The following is a 21454-nucleotide window of genomic DNA, read 5'->3' as shown; positions in this document are numbered from 1 at the left end:
CCAGACCAAAGACAGTTTTCCAGGATAAAAACCTCAGCCATGAAGCGTGGGGATGCTAAAGCTATACACCTCATCAAAAGAGTGGTTGATGACAATTTAAGCCAATCTGTTTTAAAGTTAAGGTGGTCACCTCAGTCACCTCACAGCAAGAAGGTCCTAGGTTCAAATCCAGTGGCCTGCTGGAGTCTTGCTGTGCAAAACAGCGCAAAAACATGCACGTTAGGTTGAATAGTGATTCTAAACTGGCTGCAGGCCCTGCAATCGACCGGGATCTGTCCAGAGGGTGGATGGATCAGCTTACATGTCTGAAATAGTGTAGTGTCACACTTTTCACTCACTCTCATATGAAACGCGTATCACAAACTATAAATGTCACACCAAATGAGAGACACTTTGTTTTTAACTTTAGCTAATACCTGAGTTAACACACAGCAGCAATCAGCCAATCAGCAGATGAACTGTCTTGTTAAATTATCAACGAAGAACACTAACTTGCTGATTAACTTACATTTGACTGTTTTCATGTCAGAAATTAAAAACCAAGCAACATTCTTATCTGCCTAATCATACTCATCCTGTTAGTTATAGTGCTGGCATACTCTGGCCTTCAGGTGCAAGTGTCACTGGCCATACACTGCACCTGAGTCTCTTTCTGGCTGTTGTCTGAGGTTTAAAAAGGTGGTTTGCTGCCTATCTTTGACTTTCTTTTATAAGTTATAGACACCCTTTCCCTTTAAATCTCTCACTAGGGGTTCTTCATTTCCATCCTTGCTTACAAAAAAAGGTTGAAAAACATAATCACAGGGCCTCTTTGTGTCTCAACAGCCAGAAGGTGGAAGCTGAGGGGGTTTTGGCTACTAAAATAATATAAAAGCCTTTATTATTTATTCCAAACTGCCTGTGACTTCCTGGACCTGGATTTTTAAAATTTCGTTTTTTAATGCCTGTTTTTGGTTGTAATTTTTCCATTTAGCGTTTTCCTGTTTTTCTTCCCCTCTTTGAGCACCAGTGGTTTGTTATGGAAGCTTGTTTCTGCCACAGAAAAAAACAACCAACCAAACATTTGTTGGCATCCAAAAGTCACTTTTTTGTGTTTCTGAGAATTAACTTCTCAGAACTTTGAGTTATTAAGTTGAAAATTTGGGATAATAATTGCAAATTTTGAGTTGTGAATGGCATTTATTTATTTATTTATTTTTTGGTTGGCAAAAACAAGCTTTCATTGTGTGTGCAACACCGAAGGTCCTCCTGTTTTATTGGGTTATTCCATCTCAATTCATAAGATTTCCCACCTGACCATTTCAGATTTGCCTGAAGAAAGGAACAAAAAGAACTGCAGGTAAAAAACAAACAAACAAAAAAACAAAAAAAACATAATAAAATAAAAAAGTGAATTTCTTAATAAGAATTATACAAAATTGCAGGTCCTTACTGTCATCAGTTTTCTCAAAATAAAATATTTGAAGGGATGAAGGCAGGGGTGTTTTAAGAAATGCTTCTAGCATGACTATTATTATTATTATTATTTTTGAATTAAACTACCCAGACAAACACTTGAGCTCAGTCACTTACCAAAAAAATCTGGTGTTATTCCTCATTTTCCCAGTATGACTTAAAAAAAATGTCTACAGTATGTTTGTCATCATTTACAACACATACAGTGTGTTTTGTAATGGCACCCAGCACACAGCCTCTCTTCTTGACCAGAAAAAAACTTCCTGCTGGGCTTTGAGGTAATGGTAACTGAATTAAAGCATACTGCTCTGCCTCTGAAACAATCTTTGCCTGCCCTGTATGAGCATTTTAAAAATTCATATAGGGAAAATTCGAGAGAACATAACAAGAAAGTTAAAATATTTGGTACATAGTGGCATACCTGGGGAATACTGTACGGCAGTTGTATGAAAATCCGCTCTGACGAGCTGTAACTAAAATATCAGGCCCCTGCATGCAAAACTGTGGTTTCTACGGGCCTCCAACTTGGCTGTCAGAGATAAGACATCCAAATATTTGCAGGCATCCATCATTCTGTGTTAACCAGAGCTGACATGTACTCAGTCACATTCATTCCTTCATTTTTTAAAAAATGTTTTTTTGTTTGATCAAACTATAGACAGTAGGAACCTGAAATTTTGCATAGTTCCCAGTAGGAAGTGCATCTTTCTTTGGAATTTCTTTCATGTAGCTCTGGGATGATCAGGTGGGAAGAATTAGATGAAATAACATGGGATGACTTTCCTTTTTTTTTTAAACAAACAAACAAACATATTGCAACAAACAAACACATCTTTTTTTTTATGGGGAGGAAGGCATTTTGGACCGTGTGTGATATTATATACATAAAATATTAACTTTATACGTGTATATTTTAAGGGGAAACCGTTTTTAAGAGCATTTGGTGTTGCTGAAGGAGAAGCTGTTCCTACATTTTATCACAGGCATGTTAAAACATGAGCCGTGAATGCAGCACATCTGTAAACATCTTACCCAACCATGCTAACCATCCGCGTCCTGCTGCTAAGGCTAAAGGGACACTTTTTTTAAGCTTTTAATAACCTCGTGTTTTCTGTGATGGGAGGACTTAACTAAACTTAACTACTTTAAACTAGCTCTAAACTGTACAATCAGATGTGTCTGCTTGTCTTTTCTTGCGTTTATAATGAACTACAGTTGTGTTGCGCTGTTTAGTTGCGGCGTTATTTAACGTACGGGGATCTTCGCGGCGGCTCTCCCGGTTGTGCCAGCTGCAACGTTTTGTTGTGGAAGTTTGGAGGGAAAAGTGCCACATGCTTTCCCCCACCTCCTCCTCCTCCTCCTCCCACTCCTCCTCGCCTCGGTAAAACTTAGACAAACGGTTCTCGGAGTTCCTGCACCTGATAGATTTAACGGCCCAATGAGAGGCTTCACCGAGCCGCCACCCCCGGCTTACGGCCACGGCTGAAGGAGAAGTCGGTACTTCCCTCAGTGCTCTCCTTCCAAAACGTCATATCTGTTTTTTTCCGATGGGTTCACGGTGGCGTCGCCAGCGCAGCACAAGCAGCAACGGAGAAAACAGTGACAGACAGAGGGACATCCTTGTTGCCACAGCAACTAACAGAACCGCGATTCCCGGTCTGGGGAACATTTCAAAATAAAAGCAGAATAAACGCAGGATTTTAACTATTTCTGCGTTTTCATGTGCCCAGTAAGCGACGTTGTTTTGTTTGGTTGTGTGAGTCTTAAAATGCGACTAAGTGCTCAAAATACGTGTTTGTGGAGACTGGTCTATAAATATAAATATCTGATATAACAGAAATGGAGGCATCTTCCTGCTATAGCTGGTCATTTTGATAAGCAAATTATTAAAAGAAAACAAAACAAAAACTTTGGCACAAGTTTTATTATAAGGAGGAAAAAAGTCAGTTGAGAAAGACTTTGATATATACTGTATGCAACAGATTTCTGCTTGTTTGTTTTGAGGATGTTATGAGAAGTCAAATCAGGAAATTGTTGTATTGTCCTGTCTAAAAACAGATTAATGTCTGTTTACCTTTTGAAATGGCAAGTTGCCATAATTTGATAAGTTAAATATGGAGATGAGGCATATTTAAGGAAGGTGGAAATAAACAAGTATTTACAGATTGAAAAAGTGGAGGTGTGGCTACAGACAGAATGAAGGTTTAAGGACAAATTGATGTCTGTTGTACAATGGGCCATTAGAACAAACTGACTCTTTCAGTCTTCTTTTTTCAGCTTTTCTCTTTAGGGGCCACGGCCACCAGATAATGTCCTCACATGTCCCCCTTCATTACATCCACCAATCTTCTCTGTGGTCTTCCTATTTTCCTCCTGCCTGCGGCTCGATATTCAGGATCCTTTATCCAGTATATCCACTTTCCCTACTCTGAACATGTTCAAACCATCTAAGCCTAACCTTTCTAATCTTATCCATCCTTGTCACTCCCAGTGAATTCTTTAGCTCAGGCTCCTGTCTTTTTGTCAGTGCCACCATCTTCAAACCATAGTAGGTCTCACTACCATCTTGTAAACCTCCCCTTTTACAATTTCTGCTATCCCTCTGTCACAAATTACCCCTGACACTCTTTTCCACCCACTCCACCCTGCTTGCACTCTTTTCATTTCCTCTCTTGTGCACTGTCCGTTCTTTTCGATGGCTGATCCCAGATATTTAAAGTCATCAACACTCTTAAAGCAAGCATAACCTCTGTAGTGCTCTTTCTAAACATGAAGCCACACTGCTCCTCATTGACCCCCCCCGGCTCAGTACAATGTTTAAATTCTTTAAAGACAGTATGATATTCAATTTTCATAATAAAGTAATAAATAAATTATTTACAAATAAATAAATTTGTAAAGCTCTATAGTTCTTAGTATTTTCCACCCCTCTGCTATTTGCTTCAATGCAGTTACTGCAAAATAAATAAAATAAAATACGTAATTGTCGTGTTGTTTTAGGTTAATTAGAGGTTTCCTCCCGCCAAAAATATAAAACTGAATAAAACTGGCTTTATTTGACAAGCAATTGTTTGGCATTGCCAGTCTGTCTCCTGGACCAAAGCAAGCTTTAACTCTGAAAAATGCGAGCCGGAAGTGGTATGCGGTGCTTGCCGTTGATTTTACTGTGAACACAAAAAACTGCGAAATCAAGGAGAAGGACAGCGCCCCGAATAACTGTAAACCTCTGCAAACTGCGAGCGGCACTGTGCTGGAAATGGGACCGGGGTCGTGTCCTCCGGGTGGTCGGACTTTAAAAGAGAGGTAGGGGGGCTTCTGTTTTTATCCCCAAGGTCACAAGCAGAAGCCTGGTCATTTTCTCTACATGGACATGAGTCCGTCCGCCGTGAAGTTGCCTTGCAGTGATGTTGTCGAAATGAAATCCGCTAGCAGGCTCCACTTTGTCCCTGTTTTTTCCCCCAGCCGCTTTCGGTGTTGTGGTTTAGCGGGATGATACTTTAGGAATAGAGGGGGTTAGAGGGAGAGAGAAGAAGGCGTCCTGGTGGAGTTTTTGTGGCCTGTGATGAGCTCCGTGGGGGCCCCGGTGGGATATGTGTGTGTGCGGAATACGAAATGTGGCACGACGGGCGGCTTACAAGTTTTGCGGGTGGGACTCCATCCCCGGGCTGATGGTGGAAGTAAAGAGCAGGGCTGGCCGAGGCGTGTTATCCGACTCAGTGGCCTGCTTTCTGCCGGGTGAGGCTAATCCAGTAATCTGTAATAGAGGTGGTGGCGTTTCATTGTAGCACCATCCTCCTCCTCCTCTTCCTCCTCCTCAGAAACCACAGAAACTACGGATGAGCGCTCTGTCTGCACAGTGGGAGCGACATGGCTGTTTTTGCTCGTCTGCTTCTTAAATGCCCCATAATTGGTCGATTAATTGAAGCCGTTATAATTAATCAGTCGGTGCTTTCCTCCTTATGTGCAGTTTTGTGGTAAAATACACACTTCGGAGCAGTTTTGTTCAGTTTAAACCAGTTAAGATACCACCTTTACCTTTACCCGGTACCTCTCCATAACCCGCTTTATTTTCAATTATGGAGCATTATAGCTTTAGTAATAAAGACATTAATCAAAATACTATCGTTATGTTTAGTTTAGTTATGATCGAATCGCCATATGTGACAGCTCCAACCTCAACCCTGTGTTTTGGAGAAGAGCTAAAGGACTTTTGATGAGCTTCCATTATAATATACCTCATGCAGTTGTTTTACTTAGATCTATAGGGTACATGTTATTATTTATTAAGGCAATTTGCACTACCTCTTACACAATGTCAGCTTTATTTTTAGTGTTAGTTAACTAACTAACTTATTTTGACTTTTGTTTTGTCTGTTGTGTATTAAATTTCTTAGTATAAGGCCCAAATTAGGCACCTGTAGCACTTTAACTTTGTTGTTTATTTGTCATGTTTATCATGTTGCTGTAACACAACAGTTCCGTTTCCTCATTAAATTATCTAACTAGCTATCTTATCTCCCTGACTACCAAGAAGCCTTCAACCCCCATTCTTGTTCTTTATTTATATACTTTTTCTATTTATTTAAGTTATTATCATTATTGTTATTAAGAAATGTGACATATTCTGACCATATAAAAAGCTTGTAGTGAAGATAAAAATGCAGATTTTTATTTGCCGTATTAAGCTAGCTATATGTGTTTGAGCATTCAGTGCATTAAAGTTATTTATTTTATTTTATTTTTTGGTTGTTTTTTTTTAAACAAAGCCCTGGTCTTGTGAGGTGTTTGGGAACAGTATCCTCTTTGTTCCCCCCCTGCTGCGTGGAGAGGATTAATCCAGCTAATCATCTCTAATGTATGTAGGGGAAGGGATAAAATCACATCTGATGGAGAGGACACTGAGCGACTGGGTCTCGTTATTATCAATATAACCAAAGCCCGCTGGTGTATGACATATTTATGTGAGCGTGCAAGATGTGGGTTTCCCTCTGTCTCCTCTGTGTGTGTGTTACCATGATGACTTTGCACTTTCATAGCCAAGTCCTGCACATGTTTGGCTAAAGGTGATTGGTGGTGGGGATGTTTTATCCGTGAAAAACTCTTATAGGGCGTTACACCTTTTCTTTGCCATGTTCTAAGCACGATCAGCTCCAGCTAATCCCCCCTCGTGTGCAGCAACTAAGATTAGTGGGTTTAAGTGGACCCCCCCTAGTCCCTGTGTGAGAGGAGGAATAAATTCAGGGTGTATACGCTCATATCATATCACTGGTATTGATTGTGATTAGGTTTTGATTGTGTAATCTGTGAGAAACTGGTGCCACAATTCACTGTGTCCTGTGCTGACTCATTCACAGACCCCATGTGTTAATATGGGTTTGGCCCCTGCTTGGCGGATTTACTTTGGTTTTAAGTCTACAATCTCTTTTGTGACTAGTTTAGCTCGGGCACGACCCTCTCTTCCTAAAGTTTTCCCTGACGGCAGCAGCGTCGCTCTAATCTGCACCTTTACTAACTTAGCTCGGTGCGGTGAAGGGGTGAAAAGAGATGGTTTTCGATTCTCGGGCCAAACGTCTGTGTAGAATTTCCTGTGTAGAGTCAGCCGTGAGACTTCCTGTATGTACTGTGGTGTTGGATGTGGAGTGGAGGGTGGGTGGAGTGGCAGGGAAGGAAGGGGAAGAGAAGCACAGGCAGACTGCACTCGCTGCTGTTGTCAGCCATGGCCACTGTGGTTGTTGCTAACGCGAAGCTCGCCGTCTTGCAGACAAAGCAGTATGGACACACTGAGGAAGTGAAAGAGGGGATTGCATCCTCTTTTTTTTTCTCCTTTCTGTTTTCTCTGTGCTCTTAGCTGAATCACTGATCGTCTTAAAGGAGCTGCAGTCAGATACAGTGAGGAGCGAAGCTAAGAGGGACATTTTGTTTCTAATATCTGCTTTTTGTGTAACTGCAGGACATGTTCTTCAGTCTGTTAAAGCCACAGTGCTGCACACAACTCTCCAAGCATGTTTCAGCACTATTGATATCTCTTTAATCAGCAGGTGGGCAGCACCCTTTCTGCCCTACTTGCCTGTTTTGAATGTGCTTAAACTGAATGATCCTGGTGGCCTCATCAGAAATCATCCCATCTATCGCTCTCTTTCTTCCTCCCCCTCCTTCAGCACCGTTTGATCCAAGAGAAGCGTGCCTTGTAAGGAAGCAGGATGTTCACAGGCTCCACCAAACTGCCACCCACTAAAACCCCCCAGCCCGAGCGGCTGGATGAAGTGTACGCTGCCTTACGCCGAGGCCTACAGTGAGTAAACACATTTCAGGCTCAGTTTAGGGATGGCTGCCAGGTGGAATATCTCTGAACACGCAGGAAACAGCTGGGCCTCTTTCTTTAGCATAACGAAAGCAAAGATGATTTCTTTTTCGCCATCAGGTCGTACCTGCAGGTCCACCAGCTGGAGCTGGACAGCCTGGGTCAGCAGATCAGAGAAAACAAGAGGAATGGTCGCTTGGTGAGTCAAACCAGTCGGACCAGTACTGGGTGTGATCAGTATCATCATCCGCTGCTTTGATTTGTGTTTTTGATCGGTGTGTTTTTTTTCTCTGCAGGGGTCTTTGTATGAGTTGGATAAGGTGAGATTCAGGCAACGAAACTGAAATAAATAATTTTCTTTACTAGTTTGGCAAGTGTAATAATCATATTCTCCTCTGCAGCACGTGAAAGCCATTGAGAGGTTCATGCGTCGCTTGGAGTTCCACCTCAGCAAGGTGTGTATTTACACATTCAACCCGTAATGAATGGCAGTGAGGGAAAGGACAACAGGCCATTGAAAAGGTGCTGCTCTGTATAATTCAGTAGGGCATTTTAGCATCTTTCAGCACATCACATCAAAACAATACATTATTTTTAATGGCTGCTGTGGACCAGTGTCTTTGTTCACTCACTGCTTGGGAGGCAGCTATTTATAGCAGCAAGTCCCTGATAAAGCCAGTTTGTAGAGATGCCAGGATACCAGATACCCAGTACCAGTAGAATTACATGATTCCAGAAACAAAAACCAAATGATTACTCCTTTATTAAAAAATCATTTTTAAATCTCTGACATGGTGACGGCACTCTGTTTATTTGAATTGTTAACATTATATTTTGGAGACACGACACAGGCTGAAATGTTAGGTTGGTTGCTCAGTAACCTGCTAACATTACCTTGAGGTATAAAGTTTGTTACATTAGCTTAAGCATTTGTATAATGTTCGCTAGGGATGGGTTATAAAGCCTAAAATCCAAACTTTGAGTTTTGTATCTAAAACGTTGCATTCATCCGTGTATTCTAAATTTTACTGCAGGTTTTATTTAAGCCTTTTGAAATAGGATGATTGCTTTTGATACACCCTTTATATCCAAAAAACTCACAAAAATACAAGAAACAATACAACAGCCTAAATACTTAAGCTCCCACCCCTCGTTGAACGCCACAGAATAAAAATGAGTTTTAAGCTTTACTTTAAAAATGTGCAAGGTGGGTACAGCCTAGCATGACCTGCTCATTCCACTGTTTAGGGCCTAAAACATAAAACACATTAATAACAAAAATAACATTTAAAGAAATATTATACATTTCAAGAAAATCTGTGATATTTCTGATACAGAAGAAAACATTACTGAATAATGTTTTATCAATGCCTGGTACAGGCAGCAGCATTTATAAGTGTTAGTAAATGAGTTCCCACATTTCCAGTAAGGTTCTGTCATTGATGATGCACTTCCTAACTTAAAGTACAACTCTACTAAAACAAGCTGCAGCATTATAGTGTAATAGTGATGACACAGCACAAGTCAAATGTTAGCACAGAAATGGCCTGGGTAGGGTTTTCCCCGGTAACTTTAGGTCAAAGTATAAAATACATGCTTAACTAATATAGCAGTGCACACTTTACCAAACAAAATGCTAAATATGCCAGAATAACATCATAAAGTACTTCCTTATCTGACTCATAATGCTTTTTTTTTATCAACAAGTCTGTTTGAGCCTAACCAACACAAGAGTTTTAACACAAAGACGGATACCGATATGTGTCATGTGTGTTTCTTGCACATGAAACATAAAACTTTTCCCCTAGAATTTGCCATTTATTTGTTCATTTATTGGATCAGCTGACTGTTGTGTTTGTGGCGTTCCAAATGTGGTGCTGACAGAGAAGCTGCAGGCTGATGTGGTATTGATGTCAGCCTGCTGTGCGAGCTGCATTGCAGCATGGACACTAAAGTTTGTGAATGTAATAACTTAAGAATGAAGCGACGTAGGATTTTGAAATTCACGCCACAGGTGCATCTACAAAAACTGTTGGGCAAGTTTGAATACTTGTGAATTCTAGTGACTCCAACCTCAACTTTTCTGAAAATCACCTAGGATTTTCAAATTTATGCCATAGGAGCATCTAATAGGATGCTGAGTGGTTGCATTAGTCACCACCAGTATTTTTTAATTTTCATTTATCGGACGTTATCAGTGCTGCTACTGACAGATTGGTAGATGGCTAATATTAGTCGAAAATATCGACCCTGAAGATAGACTAGAAAACTTGTAGACCTAGTTTGCCTCCATTAGTTCTCCAACAATGGCCGCCTTGCAACACTCTGTACTAAAAAAGAAAAAGTACCATCACATTTTCAGAGTTTTGGTAGTGAGAGGTGTTTTGGATCTTTTGACATCCCTGGTTTGCACTGCCTGATGGCCACACGAAAAAGCAGAGATTAAGATTTGCTGGTGGAACATGTAGAAGTTAAAGAGGAAGCTATTTTCTCAGGAGGTGGTGGAGACCAAAACAGAGCAAAGGGGATGCTGAATATCGGATTTAAATTCAGCAGACAACTCCCAAAGGACGCTAATGTTGCTTTGTCACTCATTATATAACCTGCAACATTTATGAAATATAAATTAATGCTATTTTGTTTGATTAAACCGCAAAGGCACTAAACTTTTGTAATGTTTGCATTTCCAGGTTGAAGAACTGTACGATGCTTATTGTATACAGCGGCGACTGCGTGATGGAGCTAGCAAGATGGTGGCAGCCTTTAACTCTGCCAGTGGCAGCAAGGAGGCCCGAGAGAGTCTGAGTGAAGCCAACAAGGGCTACAGGGAATGTACAGAGGCAAGTAATGGGTGTGGTTCTGTTAGATGTTTCTATCATAACATGATTGTTTGTGTGCTTTGGGCTGAAGTGAATGACTAGTGAATTACCGATTAATCCAAAACCAAAGAAAAAACACATCTAAGAAGCAGAAAACATGAAATATCTGCCAAATTGACTAATAAGTCGCTAATTTTTTCGGCTCTTAATTTAATAGGAAGCTGTACAATATTCAAAGCTGTGTCTGCTTTTTTTCTCTGTAGCACATGTGCTCACTTGAGAGTGAATTAGAAAGTCATATGGGAGAATTTCATGTGAAGATGAAGGGTGAGTCGCTTTCTTAGCCCATGTGACTTCCCATTTGCTGCACTGTAAATGAGCTCAATTCTCACTTCTCAGTTTCTGATGTTTCAGGATTGGCTGGATTTGCACGTCTGTGCGCTGGTGACCAGTATGAGGTAGCACAAACACACAGGCGCACATTTTTATTTGCGTATCTGCGTCACCATTATCACACCCACTACTTTTGGCCCCGGCAGGTTCTGATGCGTTACGGTCGCCAGCGCTGGAGACTACGAGGCCGCGTAGAAGTCAGCAACAAGCAGATGTGGGATAGCGAAGAGTATATTTTCCTGCCTCTCATCACAGAACTGCTGTCAATCAAGGTAATGATACCACATTTATGTAAATCTTATGGAAAACCTGCAGTGTGATAGTTCATCTTTTACTAACTCCTACAGCCATTTTAATATGCAAAACACTACAAACAGTTTGCTAGTAGGAAGTGTTATAATTTTTTGTTTTTAAGCAAATGACGGATGTTATTGGTCCCCAAAGGTCAGAAAGTTCCAATAACAGCGACTGATCACATGCTCTGTGTACAGAGGGTGTATCCTCCCACCTGAGTTTTTCCAGCCCTGACAATTTACTCCACTCCATTCTCTCCCCACGTTTATTACATCCAGCTGCCTCAAAAAAAAGATCAGCAAATCAAAAAAAAAGCAGCTCAACAAGTAGAAAGGCGAAATAATAAAGTAAAGTCATAAATAAGTAAAATAACTCAGTAATATTCATGAAAGTCAATCGAAGCAAGAAAATAAACCCATTTTTGGGTCAGACAGGTACATAGATTACAATATGGTGAGACAGAAGGACCACAAGGAAAAACATGTAGAGCAAACATGTAAAACATGTATGTCTTAAAATACAATTTTGTACCATCTTTAATGACTTTAAACAGCAGGCTGTGCCAGTGAGACATGAGAGATTGTTGAAGCTGTTAAAAAAATAGGCGATGATCAGTGAGTAGCAGTATGGCCTTATACAGATGTGATTGATGGAGACATGTCTAGAGAAGGCATGGGAGAGGAACTGTGGTACCACATGAGAAGGATGTGAGGGTGGTTAAGGTCACGTATGAGGACAGAGACACAGTGGTGAGGTGTTTGGTAGGAGGGACAGATGGGTATAAGGTGGAGGTAGGATTACATGAGAGATCAGCTTTGAGCACCTCCTTGTTTGCAGTGGTGGTGGACAGGTTGACAGGTGAGGTCACACATGTTTGCAGACAACAATGGGATTAGTAGTGAGAGTAAGGAGCAGGAAGAGCGTCTGGAAAGGTGGAGGTATAAAAGTAAAGGAGATGAAGAGGAATAAAAGTCAGTAGAAGCAAAAAATAAAATAAAATACATATGTATCTGAATGTAGTGGTGTAAATAGCTGGAGTCACCCATCCAAACAACAGGAAGTGTACAAGAGAGGTGAAGAAGAGAGTTCAGGCGGCAGCGGGAGGTACAGGATTGGACATCAGTACATCAGAGAGAGCTTAGAGACAAAAGTTAGAGGGGCGAGGCTGAGACGTTTCAGACGTGCAGAGGAAGGATGGTGGATATATCGGACAAACGATGGCAGAAAAAGCAGCTCAGTAAGCAGAGAGTGTAACGTGTAGCAGACAGTGTTTGAAATAAAGATGAGGATAAGGACGGATGTGCTGGGTTATTTCATGAGGTAGTTAGATGCTTCCTGTAGCAGTGGAGCTGAACCGTGATCTTTATCATGTTTTGACTACACTAGAAAAAAATACTTGTTGGTGGTCAGTTTGGTTTGTCACATACGCCCAGAATAACTCGCTAATATATTCCCTGCTGTTAGAGACGTGATTCATTCATTTTTTTAGACTTTGTCTTTGTTTTCTTCTGTTGTTTGTTTTTTCCATGTACAGATTAACAACTTCCAGACAGATAATTCTGTAGTCATAATAAAAGTAATTATAACCTTTACCCTTGCTCTTACACACGTTCATATATGTGTGTTTGTATCCACCTCTGAAAGCTTTAGATGACCACATGGTCTCTGCTCTCACGATGGGGTTTGTATTCTTCTGTTTCTAAGGTGACGGAGCTGAAGAGCCTGGCCAATCACGTGGTGGTGGGCAGCGTGTCCTGCGAAATGCTCGATCTGTTCTGCCCGCTGCCTCAAACACTCGCCGTGGATATCAATGACCTCGGGACAGTAAAACTGAACCTGGAGGTCACCTGGAGGTATTCAGACCTGCTACACACACACACACACACACACACACACACACACACACACACACACACCTCAGTTTACATGTGCAGCTTTTTTTTTATTCACACGTCTTTTGTCTCGTTTCTTCTTTCTTCAGTCCGTTTGATAAGGATGACCAGACATCTTCCTCCAGCACAGTTTCTAAACGCCTGCTGTCCAATCAGAGCCCTCCAGACACACCTTCTATGCGAGAGCAGGTGTTTTATGTGAGTGACAACATGAGAAACATTCACCAACAGCTTTTTCCACTAACAACTTCTCCTTCACACCTGTTCTCCTAACATCGCTCGGTCCCAATTTCTATAAATCAGCTTCTTGCATTTATGCTAAACTGATGGGTGTCATTACTGTGGTTTCACTGGCCTGTTCTGTTTCAGCTGCTCCCCGACTGCTTCCTCTGTAGCGGTAGCGCTGATGTGTGTGAGGATGTTCGCAGAGGGTTGTGTGGGTGTGGTCGTGATGTGCCTGAGGCGAGCAGAGTGAACGATAGCCGTAGCGAATTGTGTGACAGCAGCAGTATGTTGGAGCGGAGCTGTGGTCCTTGTAGCTGTTTAGTAGTGGTTGAGTAGAATTCCAATATGTTCCTCCTCTTCCTCGCCTCGATGAAGAGCATGGCTCGGTGTAGGCACTGGCAGAGCCGCTTGCTGGTCAAGGCCTTCCACGGGGTGGCGGCGGACAGGGCGGCGACCTTCCGTTGTGAACTCAGCCATGCAGCGCCTCAGTTCACCACAGCAGAGTCGGTGTGTTGGGATGTAGTCGTAGCTTTAATATAGTTTATAGTGACGGAACAATTATTAACTAGTTTGTTAATATCCAATCAGATCCTAACCCCCCCCCCTCAAAAAAACCCAAAAACTGATTGTGTTTAATTTTCAATTCCAACTGATCCAAGTTTTGTTGCGGAGATTTGAGTTTTTCTTATTTAATCAAGAAAGTTCAGTGTTTAAAGTAATGACATTTCACAAGTTACCAAGGTCCCAAAATTGTCCATCAACATCGCCTACACACAATCTTGCTATTGCTGGGTTGGACCCTCTTTTACCTTCGTTACCTCCTTAATTCTTCATGGCAGAGATTCAACAAGGTGCTGGAAATGTTCCTCAGAGGTTTGGTTCATAATAACATGATGGCATCCCAAAGGTGCTCTCTTGGATTGAGATCTGATTGTGGAGGCCGTTGGAGTACAGTGAAGTTATTGTCATATTTAAAAGTTCCAGTTTGAGATAATTTAAGTTTCGTGACACACAAGCAGTTGTTTTTATAACATCAAAGCTTTCAGCAGAGACAGGATGGTGGTCATGAAGGGATGGACATGATCAGCAACAATACTGAGGTAGTCTGTGGTGTTTAAGTATGGTTGGTTGTTGTGAAGGGGCTCAAAGTGTGTGGAAAAAAACATAGCCTCCACCGCCAGAAGCACTCTGAAGCGTCGACACACAGGATGGGTCCATGCTTTCATGCTTCCTTCAAATTCTGACCCTGCCATCTGAATGTGGCAGCAGGAATTGAGACTGATCAGGCCAGGAAACATTATTCCAGTCTTCTGTTGTCCGATGTTGGGGTTTCCTCAGTTTCCTTTTGATAGCTAAGAGGAGCAGCACCAAGTGTGGTCTTCTGCTGTAGCCCATCTGCTCCAAGGTTTGATGTGCTGCCATTCTTCTCTGATGTCTGGCATCAACAAAGCATTTTCAGCCAGAGAGCTGCTGCTCACTGGATAGTTTCTCGTTTTCAGACGGTTCTTTGTAAATCCCAGAGATGCTTATGTGGGGAAAATTGGTGCCAAGCCCATCTGGCACCAAAACCACACCATATTTGAAATCATTTAAATCCGAGCTCTTCCCCATTCTGATGCTCAGTTTGAACATGTGATTGGATGATTAGAGATTTGCATTAACGCAAAGTTGAACAGGTGTAACTAATGAAGGGGCTGATGAGTACATGTTACACTGGTGAGAATATTAGCAAAAAAACTGAGTGAGAAACCTAGGACACTGCATGCTCGTACAGAAGCATCTCTGCTTTATCACCTGTTTTACTCTAAATAGAACTACATTTACAAAATAAAAATATTACGTCTAATAGGACCAGAAACAAGTGAGTTCATATGACAAACTCATCAGTGGAGCTTTTTTTTCATAGATCACTGTGACATCAGCTTTACTTTTGTCCTGTCTTTCTCCCCTCAGACCCAACATTCATGTTACATGGCCGGCCCTCCCTGAGCCCGGTTCTGTCTGAAGTTTCTTCCTGTTAAAAGGAAGTTTTTCCTTCCCACTGTTGCCAAGTGCTTGCTCACTGTCCGATTGTTGGTATTTTCTCTATATTATCGTAAAGTCTTTCTCTTCCAGTCTAAAGCACTGTTGTTGTGGTTTGGCCCTATCCAGATAAAACTGAACTTTTCAGGGGATCATGTCCAACTTGAGAAACTGTGGCTTTGTTTTTGTGAAAACCCTGGAAACAGTCAGATTACTTTAGTTGAATGCTTTTATCTTTAATCTTCCCCCATTTAAAGCTTTAAGGATATAATTTAATGATAGGTGTTCAGTTAGCATTGTGCTGCGTATCACAGTACAGGTGATTTAGTTTCTTGTTCTGATCTCGTTTCCTTTCATCTCTAGTCTCTGCTGAAGCGTCAGGGGGAAATGGAGAATGGGACGGTCTGGTCCAACTCCTCTGAATCCTCCGATGACTCATCCAGTCCAGCACTGGCTCATCACGCTCAGAGACTGACGGCGTCCAACTTGCTGCAAACCACTCTCACCACTCAGCTGTCATTCACGCCACACAAGTCCAGTGCATCAACGCCCTCGCTCTCATCCAACCAAGAGGAGGATGAGACCGAAACCGGGGAGGTTTTTCCTCAGACGAATGGCCATCTCCAGGCTTCCTTCTCCCACGGCCTCGCCAGTGAGAGCAGCCCGGATTGTACCGCAACTGACAGAGTGTCTGTCCAATCAGAGGAGCTCTCTGAAACCTCGGCAGACCTGAGCTGCTCCTGCCCCGACATCTCTCTGCCTCCTGCGGCGTTTGTGCCTGCGGAGGTGAACGATGACGCGTCCGTGGACTCGTTAGCCCAGGCTGAACAGACTGAAGCACAGACAGACACTGAAGCAGCAGCAGAAGAACACAAGGTAGACCAAAGTCAACCACACCAGTCCGTCCAGGAGATGAAACATGGCGAGGACGCTCCAGCGGTGAGTTCAGGAATAAATTTAACACATTCGTCTATAAACAGTGACGTATTTAACTCCTCTGTGTGTTTCTCCTCAGCCTCCTTTCCCCACATCTGCGAGTTTTAACCAGGAAGTCGAAACTGCCCTTGAAAGCTTCGACTTTCTCAACTGCTCCGATCTTGATGAAGAAGAGGAAGAAGAACAAGAAGACAGAGGAGAGAAAGAAGAGGAGAGAGGAGAAAAGGAAGAGCAGGATAATAAATGTAAAGAGGACCAAAACAAAAAGGAAGAGGAGGAAATAAAGGAGGAAGAAAAGAATGCAGAGAACCTGTACTGTGGAGGAAGGTCAGTCAGTGTGGGGACAGAAATGTTTGTCGACCGTGTCCACAACTGTTAACCTCGGTTTCTTTATAACAGACTATAAAGCTCCACACCAGCAGGTAGGAGCTGGTGTGGAGCTTTACAGTTAAGTATAAACGCAACTTTAAAAACTAATCATTAACCAAACTCAGAGAAACATGGAGCATTTAGGAGCTGATGAAACCGGAGATGAGAGACCCAAAAAGAAGCAAAATGAGAGGGAAAATCTTTGAAGATTAACATCAGGAATCGTTCTTGTGTCTCCATTTCTTCCATTGTCTTGAACATGTTTAGATTTTGATCCTCAGAGGTCATCGTGGCAGTAATTCTAGTTTAATCATCAACAGTCAGGTCTCCTCAGTACAGTACTACAGTGTTTCCAGGTATTTGGCAGACGGATATTTCCAGCCATAATCTGCTGTGCAAATGCTGTTTATTATATTTCTTACTGTGTTATGAAATATCACAGCTTTGTTAACAATACTGTAGATGTTTAAAGTTCCTGATATCTGTGACTCTGAACTAAAAGGCAGAAATGTGAAAGTTTTATTCTGACTCTGTTGCTCGTAATAATTTAATGTGGCCGCTAATGTATACACGTGTACACATACTGTATGTCAAAGATGGACGTGGCTTACCAGAGGGGGTGAGGGGCAACTCTCCCCTCCCCATCTATATGGCTCTCCCTTTCCTTCAGTAGTTTTTGAGCTGCTCAACATGGCAAACAACAATCAAATTAGAAACTGCTGTTAACTTTCAGCACTCACAATCCGTGGCAATAGGACTTTGGGAGGAGGATCCCATTCTTTTTAAAGATTTTATTACATCACTAAGCTATTTGAGAGTAAAAACTATCATTAAACAACTAAACAAAACAGAAATGAACCGTATTCAGAGTCTCAGGAGCCTCAGAAAAATCCTAGAAATATTCCTGCTGTGTGTCAAACACACTGATATCAGATTTCCCTACAAGAGTGAGCTGTGCAGCTTCTTCTTTCTACCTGTTAGCAGCTACACACTGCTGTTGTGATATCCTGCAGTTATTCTACCTCTTTTCTTTTGTTTTTGATTTACTAGTGGTTGTGAAGCTGCTGCGACAGGCTGATATAGAGGAGCTTTAAAACTGCTGATCTCAGTAAATCCAAGTTTTCTTCTTGCTTGTGTGGATATTTGCAGACCTGGGCAAAAGTGGACTCTGGGCTTGACATAATCAAAGCAGACTGTTTTCCTAGGAGAATCTACTGTAGAGGAATATTTATTAAACTGACAGCATTTTGTGGTGTTGAAATTTGGGATTATTTCATATTTTTAGCTTGTTTGTCCAGTTTCAAAGCACCAAGGTGGTGATGGCCAAAATAGAATTTCAAAAAGAAACCAAATGGCTGATGTCACAATGCCTGTGCATCTTTTTTATACAGTCAGTGTGTACACTGAACGTGATACTGTGTCAGTGAACAGGTGCATTTATGTCAGTGTCACAGCATTTTGTTTTGTCTCACTCAGCAGTGATGAGGAAGAGGAGGCTGATGGTCTTGAGATCCTTATGGAAGCTCCAGAAGGATTTAGGAACTCTGATGAAGATCGTTTCTCTGAATCACAGGTAAACAGACTATAATGTTCTTTAATGCTCTTTGATTGTTTTAGGTGTGGCGATGTGAGACGTTACATCTGTGATTGTAGCTCGTTAACGGCAGCATTACTATTTATTGCACAGTTTTCTTATAAAAATGCAGTGTTTTATAGTTGCTGTGGTCCATCCCACTTTAACTCTGGAGCTGTGTGTGTGTCATCTGTCATACCAAGTCTGTTTCTAGGTAGTGTGCACAATTTTGTTTGCACAGTGACAATAAAGGAATTTGACCTTGTAGAGTAAGAGTAGAATTTTGGGACATAATTATTCACACTGTGTGTTCAGCATAAAGCCTCAATCATACTTTCTATGTTTGTGAATCTGAGTTGAGTGACATAAATTTTATCATCTCACATGGGGTGTTGCATGTTTGCTTTTTGTGATCATATTGACGCGTCCATGGAGAATACACCACTAAAGAGAGGAGCCGAAAGAAGCGTATCAGAGTGCAGGGGGTGTAGCAATCCTTAACGTGTTTTAGTGCACACAGTTCATAATCTAAGAGGGTCGGTGCATATTCTAAATGCATGATGCATATATACATTCATGTTTTATGGTCACCATCTGATGTAGGTAAACTGAATCTATAAGGTGCTGCACCGTGCTGCCTTTACCAATGAAGAATTGTGTTTTATTTTTCAGGAGTCGAGCGTGGGTGACGTGCAGGATTTGGGTCATATAGAAATTTCTGAGGGTAAGGAAGAGGAGCACAGCGAGGGAGGCGAGGATGACGGTGAGGAGTCAGTCAGTAAACACAGGTGGTAGTTCTTCAAACTGCAGGTGTGAGGGGTTTAATTTTCCCTCTTTTTAATCTCACAGGAAAGGATCAGGAAGAGGGTTGTTCTAGTCCCAGCCAGGTAGACCTACCTGACTTCGAGTGAGACCACGGATCCACACTTAAACCATTTCTCCCACTCTGGTGCCATCTGTGTCCCTCTTACACTGCAGGATTGGAGGCCTTGAGGATGTTCCACTTACTGCTCAGACAAACAGGCTCCTCCCAATCACAGTGGAGTTTGTGCACATATTCGCCTTGTTCTCACCAGGAATGATAAACCTCGAGGTTTCTATACCTCAGTCGTGACTGTAAACACACACACACACACACACTTCCTCCTCTTCGTCCTCTGACAGTAATCATACTTTGAACGCAGACTTTATCATGTGCTCTGGGTTAAAGTGGGACCCCACTTAAGTTTACACTTTCATAAACTGCTCCTGTCATGTGAAAAAAAACATTTCAGGAACAGCTTAAAAAGCGGCCTTTTTTGTTTTTTTTAAGTGATCTAATCATTTTCAGGTGGTTTTATAATTTCAAGTTGATGTTTTTCAAGCTACAGAGACGCATACAATCAGCTACCAAGATGCATTATAGTGACTTCAGAAAAAAAAAAAGAAAAAAGAGAGAGTATTTGTGGATATGGAAGAACTACCGAGGTATTGATGTTCAGTGTTAACTCTCTGCACAGCCCGGAGCTCTTTCATTGCGAGACAGGGCTTCTTGAGCATGTGATGTTTGTCTGAAGACATGAAGTCATTTCCAAAGCAGCAATGTACCCTGAAAGTGAGAATTTTAGGCTTTCAGAGACAGTTAATGTTTAGAAACACACTCGGAGTGAATTTAAAGGTCAAAATCGTACCAGCGCCTAAGCTGTTATTAGAAATGAACACTTGAAGGATAGCAGAAGTGCGAAACTGTATTTAAACCTGCATGTGTAGCTGCCTCACACACACATACATACACACACACCGCCAGCATGTCTGCATTACAAAGCTCAGCTGATCAGTTTAGGTGTGTAAGCTATGCTCCGCTCTGAGAAAGCCATCCGGTCTGTGACTGTGTCAAAAAAAAAAAAAAGAAGCCGCCTCACGGGGGCGATATAGTCCGTCATGCTTTACATGTTTCTTTAACAGCCTCGTCATTCAGAAAGTGCCTCAAGCGACGTTTAGGTTTTAAATGCCACGACAGGAGAGATCAGGCAAAGAGAACAGTGTTTATTTTCTGAATTACTTTGAGTGTGCACAATAAGAGATATTTACTGTTTCATATAAAGAATTGTATATGTCTTGAAATGTCGAAATGTTTATGTTCAGAAATGTTTAAACTTTATAAAGGTTTCTTTAAAATTAACACGTGCTGCTGTGTTGAATGAATCAACTTTAGTCTCGCATGTCATCAGGAATGTGAAAGTATTTTATGTCCCCAAAATAACAGGAAAATGTACAGATGTCTGTTAGGGTGAGACTTTGTTACCTCTTAACTAGATACCGCTCAGTCATGGTTATATGAGCAGCCTCCCACCAAAGGCTTAAAGTGACCAAAGTGGGATTGTTTATGGATATTTATACTTCCTGTTGTTGCATTTTTACTTTTAAAATTGTTTCTTACTACAAACTAACCAGCTACTTTATAAGTATACCTGTTCAGCTGCACAAGTATCTAATCAGCCAGTCACATAGCAGCAACTCAAATGTATTTAGGCAGGTACACGTGAAGTTTAAGCTGAGCATCAGAATGGAGAGAAAAGGTGATTTAAGTGATGTTGAACATGCTGGTCTACTGGGAATTTCCCACACAACCATCTCTAGAGTTTGCAGAGAGTCGGTCAAAATATAGAAAATATCCAAAGGGTGAAAATTCCTTTTTGAACACCACACTGACCCTTAAAGCAGAAGATCACACAGGCTCACCAAAACTGGACAGTAGAAGGTTGGAAAAACTTTGTCTGGTCTGATGAGTCAACAGTTCAGACTGTTGGTGGTATAAAAGGTGTGGGAGATGTGCTCTTGGCACACTTTGAGCCTTTAATACCCACTGACTGGCATTTAAACACTGCAGACTGACCGAGTATTATTGTTGACCATCTCCACATGACACATTTTTCTTACACTCAGGTTTTAATTTTATTATAAATTTTTCCCTGTCTGCTCTCTTCAAACACAGTAACATTATTAACTGATACAGACGTCTCAAGGCAGAAACTCGATGCCCTCAGTGGTGATGAAAACAGCTCATTTGACAGAGACTGGTTATGGTTACTAAAACAGTTGGGTTGTGTGAGGGTTAAGCTTGGCAAAAGTCTCAAATAAAGAGGTCAGTGTGTGTTTGTGTAATTCCTGTGAGCCAACAGCCTCAGCCTTTCTC

At 41.6% G+C, this 21454-nt stretch overlaps 1 protein-coding gene across 3 annotated transcripts; it reads left to right on the top strand.

The window, feature by feature from the left end:
* Positions 1-4430: 4430 nt before the first annotated feature.
* On the top strand, positions 4431-20440 carry LOC113023155 (rho family-interacting cell polarization regulator 1-like). Of its 3 annotated transcripts, none has more exons than XM_026169210.1 (16): positions 4431-4758; positions 7614-7747; positions 7877-7955; positions 8053-8076; positions 8158-8211; positions 10447-10596; positions 10839-10902; positions 10990-11033; positions 11115-11240; positions 12967-13115; positions 13244-13352; positions 15765-16340; positions 16417-16664; positions 18183-18279; positions 18952-19042; positions 19129-20440. In XM_026169210.1, the coding sequence occupies exons 2-16, from the start codon at positions 7656-7658 to the stop codon at positions 19188-19190; spliced, it is 1965 nt and encodes a 654-aa protein (XP_026024995.1). In that variant the 5' UTR covers positions 4431-4758; positions 7614-7655; the 3' UTR covers positions 19191-20440. The 3 variants fall into 3 exon arrangements, with proteins under 3 accessions (XP_026024995.1, XP_026024997.1, XP_026024996.1); XM_026169212.1 differs by having other exon boundaries at positions 4432-4758; positions 18186-18279; XM_026169211.1 differs by lacking the exon at positions 4431-4758 and adding an exon at positions 7147-7493.
* Positions 20441-21454: the final 1014 nt, after the last annotated feature.

This window comes from Astatotilapia calliptera, chromosome 1, assembly GCF_900246225.1.
Source record: "Astatotilapia calliptera chromosome 1, fAstCal1.2, whole genome shotgun sequence".
Lineage (NCBI taxonomy): Eukaryota > Metazoa > Chordata > Actinopteri > Cichliformes > Cichlidae > Astatotilapia > Astatotilapia calliptera.
This window is presented reverse-complemented; position numbering and strand designations above follow the sequence as displayed.